At 39.8% G+C, this 10,508-nt stretch overlaps 1 protein-coding gene across 1 annotated transcript in view; it reads right to left on the bottom strand.

Moving 5' to 3' along the window:
* Positions 1-1,557: 1,557 nt before the first annotated feature.
* Positions 1,558-10,508, bottom strand: part of slc17a7a (solute carrier family 17 member 7a) — a 49,245-nt gene continuing 40,294 nt past the window's right edge. The window contains exons 10-13 of the mRNA XM_038988734.1: positions 7,205-7,315; positions 3,785-3,912; positions 2,489-2,558; positions 1,558-1,853 (exon numbers count right to left, since the gene is read on the bottom strand). Coding sequence (XP_038844662.1) covers positions 1,558-1,853; positions 2,489-2,558; positions 3,785-3,912; positions 7,205-7,315 — 605 coding nt within the window. The remainder of the gene's footprint in view (positions 1,854-2,488; positions 2,559-3,784; positions 3,913-7,204; positions 7,316-10,508) is intronic.

The following is a 10,508-nucleotide window of genomic DNA, read 5'->3' as shown; positions in this document are numbered from 1 at the left end:
ACACACACACACACACACACACACACACACACACACACACACACACACACACACACACACACACACACACACACAGTCTTTGCGCAGCTAACCTTGTGGGGACACACAATTCAGTCCCATTCAAAACCCTAACCCTAAGCTGTACCCTTGCCTTAACCCTAACCTTAACCCTAACCCTAGCTCCAACCCGAACCCTCATTTGAACACTAACTCTAACTCTGACCTTAACACTAAACCCCCTAGAAATAGCATTTGATCTTATGGGGACCAACAAAATGTCCCCAGTTGGTCAAATTTGAGTTTGTTTACTAGTTAGTATAGTTAAACACGTCCACACACACACACACACACACACACACACACACACACACACACACACACACACACACACACACTTCGGGAGAGCACTGCCTAATACATAGAAACGTATATATAGTATATAGAAAGGAACAGTAGCCTACATACAGTAAATATTGACTTCTATATATAAGTGCATTCAGTGATTTTGGCAAAATGCCTAAAATACTGAGAGGGTAATATGACAATAATGACAGAATTCTGGAGCACCATTTAACTGCTCTCTGACAGGATTCAGTGGAGTAACCAATGGCCTTTTCTCATGGATATAATGGCCACTTTGCCGATGCTCGATAACATTGGACCGCTGTGTGCAACATAGGCCAGTAGCAATAGAAAATAAGCCTTGGGTTGAGTCGCATCCATACCACCCATGCTTATAAACTACAAGCTTTTCAAAAACGAGACACTTACATTTGATTTCCAGACACACCCACAAAGCCGACAGACAGCTCATGGAGACTTATTTGTTTGAAAGTAAATTACATGTAAATTAAACTCAACTGTTGAGTGAGCAACAGTGGCCCAATAAGAGTTTCAGGTTCAACAGGCAAAATGTTCACACACACACACACACACACACACACACACACACACACACACACACACACACACACACACACACACACACACACACACACACACACACACACACACACACACACACACACACACACACACACACACACACACACTGGAATGCTGAGCAACATCATCTCCAAGAAAACATTTACTTCCTGTCAAAACATCACTCCTGATTTGTCACAAAGGGTTCAGGAGCAGGAGGGAATTCTGGGAGATTAGTTCAGGTTCTGGACCACAACATACACACATTATCACCCCCCCCCCCCCCCCCCCCCCCCCCACACACACACACACATACACACACACACTTATACAAATGCATAAAATTCATATAATGTCCCACATGTGTAAATGTACGTATATACAAAAACACACTTATGACAATTTGCTAACCCTCTATCTTCCCTCACTACATGTAATTTTCCAAAACATCTGTCCTTTCTTATTTCACCTCTCTCTCTCTCTCTCTCTCTTTTCCCCATCTCCCCTCTCTTCAGACTTGAGAAAGGTACAGTATACTTAACATGGACTTAAGTCAATAAATCATGCACTTAAGTCAGCCTTTTTAGACTTAGGTCCATGTTTAGAGAACTTATCTCAAGTCTGAATAGGGCATTATGTGAGCTCCCTCTCTCCCTCCCCTCTGTAGAGATACTGGTTGTACCCAGGAGGTTGAACATATTCCTCCGTCTTCTCCCAGTCCTGGACCCACCCTGCCCCGCCCCCAGCCCCCCCTCCTCCGTTGGGGCCCGCTGTTGGCTGGCTCATGGCTCCGTACTGCCCCCCTCCGCCTGTGCGGTACATCTCTTCCGTCTCATTGGCCAGTTCGTCCTCGTCGATGATGCCACACTTCTCATCGCTAGTGTCCTCCTGGTCCGCCCACGGCTGCTTCTCCCCTGACGCAAAGATGCCTGGGAAAGAGCCAGGAGGATGATTCAGAATCAGGTTTGGGTCACATTAGATTCACACCTCGGTCGTAGGCTATGCAGAAGGCACCAATCGGAAGAAAACTGATGGAAACAGAAAGGGACTAACTGAGCTTGTCCAATAAGAAACGTTAGCAAAACCTTTTACTACGATGTGATTGATACTTTATGTGGCAAAGTGGATTCAAATGAGTAATCACACTCTCAATTGTGATTGAATTCACGTAATTGGATTCAAACATGATTTTTAATTTAATTCAGTCTGAATTCCCTTTAGGGTTCACACATGATTGATTTGGTGAAGGATTTACATCTGTCATTCATTTTGGATTCTCATGCGATGTCGGCAGAACTCATGTTGCATTCATACATATATTGGTGATTTACATGAGCCACAGTCGATTCATTTGTGGTTCATGCTAAATTGGCACTGGATTCCCAGTATTTTACACATCATTTATTTGCGATTCACATAGGAGTCATGTGATTTAGAAACCCCTCACACATGGTTTGTTGATGAAATTAACCATTTGCATACAATTGACAAAGACTCCCTGAACGATAGGTTCATTGAATGACTGACTGGAGATTCACACAGGAACCGACACATAAACACATACCATAGAAAATCACTCCACCATAGTGAACAACTGAAGCGATGAGGAAGACACCCTGCCAATCTTCACGTGTCTGAGAGAGAGAGAGAAGAGGTTTTAAGATAGGGAATTATGGAAATATAAACATGTTAGAATCATCCTGTTGACAAATTCTGGACAACAAACCCTTCAAAACAGTTGAATATTTTACAAGCAGTTTATGATTAGACCTAATGCCTTGCCCTGGACTAAAAACCATTCTCACTAAACCATGTCCATTGAAAGTTCATTTCAGTTAGTACCAGTCTTTTTCTGCTGTCTTGCCGACGACTCATGGACTTGTCTTGACAATGACAATGAAGTAGGTAAAGCACAGACAGATCTGGGACCTGCCTAAATGTTAGTCCAGGACTAGGCTTAATCTGTGTCTTGGTAATTCCCCTACATGTAACTGGCTAAATGTAATGCCAGTTTGATTGAACAGAGCTCTGTGTGTCTTGGTAATTCCCCTCCTTGTAACTGGTTAAATGTAATGCCAGTTTGATTGAACAGAGCTCTGTGTGTCTTGGTAATTCCCCTACATGTAACTGGCTAAATGTAATGCCAGTTTGATTGAACAGAGCTCTGTGTGTCTTGGTAATTCCCCTACATGTAACTGGTTAAATGTAATGCCAGTTTGATTGAACAGAGCTCTGTGTGTCTTGGTAATTCCCCTACATGTAACTGGCTAAATGTAATGCCAGTTTGATTGAACATAGCTCTGTGTGTCTTGGTAATTCCCCTCCATGTAACTGGTTAAATGTAATGCCAGTTTGATTGAACAGAGCTCTGTGTGTCTTGGTAATTCCCCTACATGTAACTGGCTAAATGTAATGCCAGTTTGATTGAACATAGCTCTGTGTGTCTTGGTAATTCCCCTCCATGTAACTGGTTAAATGTAATGCCAGTTTGATTGAACAGAGCTCTGTGTGTCTTGGTAATTCCCCTCCATGTAACTGGTTAAATGTAATGCCAGTTTGATTGAACAAAGCTCTGTGTGTCTTGGTAATTCCCCTACATGTAACTGGCTAAATGTAATGCCAGTTTGATTAAACATAGCTCTGTGTGTCTTGGTAATTCCCCTACATGTAACTGGTTACATGTAATGCCAGTTTGATTAAACATAGCTCTGTGTGTCTTGGTAATTCCCCTCCATGTAACTGGCTAAATGTAATGCCAGTTTGATTGAACAGAGCTCTGTGTGTCTTGGTAATTCCCCTCCATGTAACTGGCTAAATGTAATGCCAGTTTGATTGAACAGAGCTCTGTGTGTGTTGGTACCTTGTGTTTGGTCATGGCGCCCACTATAAGAGGGCACACCATACCCGACAAGGTGCCCACTCCGTTGGAAATGCCCATCAAAATGCTGGCATAGCGGGGAGCAATATCCAAGTGATTCACGTTGAAACCTGAAGAGAGAGGGAGGGATGGGGGGACAGGAGAAATGCAGAGAAATATGTTGGTTTGGCACCCAGAACCAAATCTCCCGCTATGTAACAGTCTGTCTGGAGAGACTCACCATCTGACCATGCTACAAACAACTAAAGTATGAAGCTTTCCTTATCACCAGTAGGCTGCCTAATCTAACCACAACCTTACCCAAACCCTAACCACAACATTACCTTCACCACAACATTACCATAACCACAACCTTACCCAAACCCTAACCACAACATTACCATAACCACAACCTTATCCTAACCCTAACCACAACATTACCATAACCACAACCTTACCCAAACCCTAACCACAACATTACCATAACCACAACCTTACCCAAACCCTAACCACAACATTACCATAACCACAACCTTATCCTAACCCTAACCACAACATTACCATAACCACAAACTTACCATAACCATTACCACAACCTTATCTTAACCCTAAAATAAGACTAAAAAACTCATAAGAATCTGATTATATAGCAAAAAAAAATTCATAGCATGACCATCTCAACATAAATCACTTTCAATGTCTGAAAAGGAAAGAATAGTCCTTAGGTTTGGTCTTATCTTCCTGACTGTTGTTACTCAGTAAACCTAACAGACAGTTTGGTCTTATCTTCATGACTGTTGTTACTCAGTAAACCTAACAGACAGTTTGGTCTTATCTTCCTGACTGTTGTTACTCAGTAAACCTAACAGACAGTTTGGTCTTATCTTCCTGACTGTTGTTACTCAGTAAACCTAACAGACAGTTTGGTCTTATCTTCCTGACTGTTGTTACTCAGTAAACCTAACAGACAGTTTGGTATTATCTTCATGACTGTTGTTACTCAGTAAACCTAACAGACAGTTTGGTCTTATCTTCATGACTGTTGTTTCTCAGTAAACCTAACAGACAGTTTGGTCTTATCTTCCTGACTGTTGTTACTCAGTAAACCTAACAGACAGTTTGGTCTTATCTTCCTGACTGTTGTTACTCAGTAAACCTAACAGACAGTTTGGTATTATCTTCCTGACTGTTGTTACTCAGTAAACCTAACAGACAGTTTGGTCTTATCTTCATGACTGTTGTTACTCAGTAAACCTAACAGACAGTTTGGTCTTATCTTCCTGACTGTTGTTACTCAGTAAACCTAACAGACAGTTTGGTCTTATCTTCCTGACTGTTGTTACTCAGTAAACCTAACAGACAGTTTGGTCTTATCTTCCTGACTGTTGTTACTCAGTAAACCTAACAGACAGTTTGGTATTATCTTCATGACTGTTGTTACTCAGTAAACCTAACAGACAGTTTGGTCTTATCTTCATGACTGTTGTTTCTCAGTAAACCTAACAGACAGTTTGGTCTTATCTTCCTGACTGTTGTTACTCAGTAAACCTAACAGACAGTTTGGTCTTATCTTCCTGACTGTTGTTACTCAGTAAACCTAACAGACAGTTTGGTATTATCTTCCTGACTGTTGTTACTCAGTAAACCTAACAGACAGTTTGGTCTTATCTTCCTGACTGTTGTTACTCAGTAAACCTAACAGACAGTTTGGTATTATCTTCCTGACTGTTGTTACTCAGTAAACCTAACAGACAGTTTGGTCTTATCTTCATGACTGTTGTTTCTCAGTAAACCTAACAGACAGTTTAGTATTATCTTCCTGACTGTTGTTACTCAGTAAACCTAACAGACAGTTTGGTCTTATCTTCCTGACTGTTGTTACTCAGTAAACCTAACAGACAGTTTGGTCTTATCTTCCTGACTGTTGTTACTCAGTAAACCTAACAGACAGTTTGGTATTATCTTCCTGACTGTTGTTACTCAGTAAACCTAACAGACAGTTTGGTCTTATCTTCATGACTGTTGTTACTCAGTAAACCTAACAGACAGTTTGGTCTTATCTTCCTGACTGTTGTTACTCAGTAAACCTAACAGACAGTTTGGTATTATCTTCCTGACTGTTGTTACTCAGTAAACCTAACAGACAGTTTGGTCTTATCTTCATGACTGTTGTTACTCAGTAAACCTAACAGACAGTTTGGTCTTATCTTCATGACTGTTGTTACTCAGTAAACCTAACAGACAGTTTGGTCTTATCTTCCTGACTGTTGTTACTCAGTAAACCTAACAGACAGTTTGGTCTTATCTTCCTGACTGTTGTTACTCAGTAAACCTAACAGACAGTTTGGTCTTATCTTCCTGACTGTTGTTACTCAGTAAACCTAACAGACAGTTTGGTCTTATCTTCATGACTGTTGTTACTCAGTAAACCTAACAGACAGTTTGGTCTTATCTTCATGACTGTTGTTACTCAGTAAACCTAACAGACAGTTTGGTCTTATCTTCATGACTGTTGTTACTCAGTAAACCTAACAGACAGTTTGGTCTTATCTTCATGACTGTTGTTACTCAGTAAACCTAACAGACAGTTTGGTCTTATCTTCCTGACTGTTGTTACTCAGTAAACCTAACAGACAGTTTGGTCTTATCTTCCTGACTGTTGTTACTCAGTAAACCTAACAGACAGTTTGGTCTTATCTTCCTGACTGTTGTTACTCAGTAAACCTAACAGACAGTTTGGTATTATCATCCTGACTGTTGTTACTCAGTAAACCTAACTGACAATTTGATACCTGTATTGAATTACGAGTGGGACATTTCACTTCCATTTATCCAGCGAGTGGTACAACTGAGCATTGTCTCTCAGACGTACAAGTTAACTGAAGAATACCCTAACTGATTGGTTGTTGTCTTTCTCCAAAGTGAATTGACCAATCAGATTAGCACAGAGGCGGGAAATGACACCCATACGCTTGCATCACAAAGCATTTGTCACTGAGGATTCTACCAATGCTCATGCACAGACAGTGGACACGTTCCAGGCTGACTACACTTCAGACACATGATCTGACAATGCCTGGATATGTGTTGAATAGCTAACCACGTACATATGTCATCAACAGAACATCCTTGACAGTTCAAAACAAGTAGATCATTAATAATTCATTGATTGGATTTATATAGTGCTTTTCTACCAACTGAGGTCCTCAAAGCGTTTTACATAGTAAGGAGGAAACTCACCTCATCCACCACCAATGTGTAGCACCCACTTGGGTGATGCACGGCCACCATTTCTGTGTCAGAACGCTCATCACACAACAACTGAATATGGATTTAAATCTGGTTTCTCACAGCTCTGTAGAAATGTAGTGACAGTCCTAAAGTCTGTTTGTTTGTGGGAGAGAAACTCTTTCATGTTCTTACCTGAGATGGCAAATCCACTGAAGCCCACAGCGATGACTAAAAAGGAGATGGCCATGACCTTGGTGTGAGAGTATCCCACCACCAGCAAGAAGGTGGCCTCCATTCCAAACCCTGGTGACAAAACAGGAACCACAACTAAACACACTAAAATCACCACTGACAACAAACACGAAAGATCACAATATGGAAAGGACCCTAACCTTTGACTCTAATGTTAGTCCTGGTATTAGGGGTGGGTGGGGGTGTTAATCACCATTTAGTTTTGCACTCTGTGACTAACATAGGTTGTGGGCAGAGACATATATTTACAGAGTTGGGACAACTTTTAGAATTTTTGGCCCAAAAATGTACATATTGCAACTTTATCATTAATGTCTTGTCCAAGTCGTGTTTGTTGACTGGATAATTTTAATTTGCCGCTTCTGTCATGCCCATGCTCTGTGCCAGTGATGTGATGATGATGATCCTGTGTGGCTCAGTTGGTGAGAGCAGAGCGCTAGCAATGCCAAGGTCATGGGTTCAATTCCCACAGGAATCGGGTATATACAGATACTATAATGTTTACCCTCACTGAACTGTAAAGTCATTCTGGATTAAAGCATCTACCATTTGGCACAAATTATATCCCTTCTGTTTTAAAATAACAATTAGAGAACGTTCTGCATTCCTTCTGTTTTTATATAACAATTAGAGAACGTTCTGCATTCCTTCTGTTTTATATAACAATTAGAGAACGTTCTGCATTCCTTCTGTTTTATATAACAATTAGAGAACGTTCTGCATTCCTTCTGTTTCATATAACCATTAGAGAACGTTCTGCATTCCTTCTGTTTTTATATAACAATTAGAGAACGTTCTGCATTCCTTCTGTTTTATATAACAATTAGAGAACGTTCTGCATTCCTTCTGTTTTATACAACAATTAGAGAACGTTCTGCATTCCTTCTGTTTTATATAACAATTAGAGAACGTTCTGCATTCCTTCTGTTTTTGTATAACAATTAGAGAACGTTCTGCATTCCTTCTGTTTTTATATAACAATTAGAGAACGTTCTGCATTCCTTCTGTTTTTATATAACAATTAGAGAACGTTCTGCATTCCTTCTGTTTTTGTATAACAATTAGAGAACGTTCTGCATTCCTTCTGTTTTTATATAACAATTAGAGAACGTTCTGCATTCCTTCTGTTTTTATATAACAATTAGAGAACGTTCTGCATTCCTTCTGTTTTTATATAACAATTAGAGAACGTTCTGCATTCCTTCTGTTTTTATATAACAATTAGAGAACGTTCAGCATTCCTTCTGTTTTATATAACAATTAGAGAACCTTCTGCATTCCTTCTGTTTTTATAAAACAATTAGAGAACCTTCTGCATTCCTTCTGTTTTTATATAACAATTAGAGAACCTTCTGCATTCCTTCTGTTTTTATATAACAATTAGAGAACGTTCTGCATTCCTTCTGTTTTTATATAACAATTAGAGAACGTTCTGCATTCCTTCTGTTTTATATAACAATTAGAGAACGTTCTGCATTCCTTCTGTTTTATATAACAATTAGAGAACGTTCTGCATTCCTTCTGTTTTATATAACAATTAGAGAACGTTCTGCATTCCTTCTGTTTTTGTATAACAATTAGAGAACGTTCTGCATTCCTTCTGTTTTTATATAACAATTAGAGAACGTTCTGCATTCCTTCTGTTTTTATATAACAATTAGAGAACGTTCTGCATTCCTTCTGTTTTTGTATAACAATTAGAGAACATTCTGCATTCCTTCTGTTTTTATATAACAATTAGAGAACGTTCTGCATTCCTTCTGTTTTATATAACAATTAGAGAACGTTCTGCATTCCTTCTGTTTTTATATAACAATTAGAGAACGTTCTGCATTCCTTCTGTTTTAAAATAACAATTAGAGAACGTTCTGCATTCCTTCTGTTTTATATAACAATTAGAGAACGTTCTGCATTCCTTCTGTTTTAAAATAACAATTAGAGAACGTTCTGCATTCCTTCTGTTTTATATAACAATTAGAGAACGTTCTGTATTCCTTCTGTTTTATATAACAATTAGAGAACGTTCTGCATTCCTTCTGTTTTATATAACAATTAGAGAACGTTCTGCATTCCTTCTGTTTTATATAACAATTAGAGAACGTTCTGCATTCCTTCTGTTTTAAAATAACAATTAGAGAATGTTCTGCATTCCTTCTGTTTTTATATAACAATTAGAGAACGTTCTGCATTCCTTCTGTTTTATATAACAATTAGAGAACGTTCTGCATTCCTTCTGTTTTATATAACAATTAGAGAACGTTCTGCATTCCTTCTGTTTTATATAACAATTAGAGAACGTTCTGCATTTCTTTTTATTGGTTCGATGGTTTTGTTCTTCCCCTCTCTGACACACATAGGTTGTGTTAGGACGTTGAGCTAACGTTGAGCTAACGTAGTTCTGGCACTGAGAGTTACCTGTCTCCTGTTCTGTTCTGTGAGACTGCTCTCATTAGCAGAGGGGCCAGTGATGCGTACACAGCATGCTTGTGTTAGCGCAGTCCCAGCTGTAGAATCAGCAGTTTGATCCAGGCTAGCGCACCACTACCACTAGCTCACAGCAGCAGAACATGTCTGTGTGCTGCGACCATCATACACCATGCTCTCTCAGGCACCTTAATACTGCTTTTACACACATGATGCCCTCATGAACAAGCTGCCGCCACAGTCACACACTTTATTTTACACTCACGTGCTGCTACACACACACAATCACACATTGTCGTCATCAACTGTTTGGGCCTACTATTGCGTGCGTGTTCTCTCTCTCTCTCTCTCTCTCTCTCTCTCTCTCTCTCTCTCTCTCTCTCTCTCTGGGGATAATGATGTATTTTATTCTCTTCCCTCTCCTCTTTCCCTCTCTCTGTGCCATCCCTTATAACTACAGGATCTTCATTTGAGCCAGTTGGCTACAGCATGAAACTAATCCAGCAGCAACAGGAAATGTGAATTATTATGTGGATTAGAATTCATGGACATTTTTTGAAAGGTTGAATCTGAAATTACACTACAAGTTTGAAATTAAGTGTATTGCATAAAAGTTATCCTGCAACACGACCCACCCCTCTATGCCTCAGTCTCTCCCTCCCCCTGCTCAGCTAACACCTCTCTATTTGCCCTCCCTCTCACTCCACTCTACCCATCCTCCCTCCTCTCTCTCTCCACCCACTTTTCCCCCTACTTTTTAATTCAATTCAATTCAAGGGCTTTATTGGCATGGGAAACATATGTTAACATTGCCAAAGAA

Source organism: Salvelinus namaycush, chromosome 3 (genome assembly GCF_016432855.1).
Source record: "Salvelinus namaycush isolate Seneca chromosome 3, SaNama_1.0, whole genome shotgun sequence".
Lineage (NCBI taxonomy): Eukaryota > Metazoa > Chordata > Actinopteri > Salmoniformes > Salmonidae > Salvelinus > Salvelinus namaycush.
This window is presented reverse-complemented; position numbering and strand designations above follow the sequence as displayed.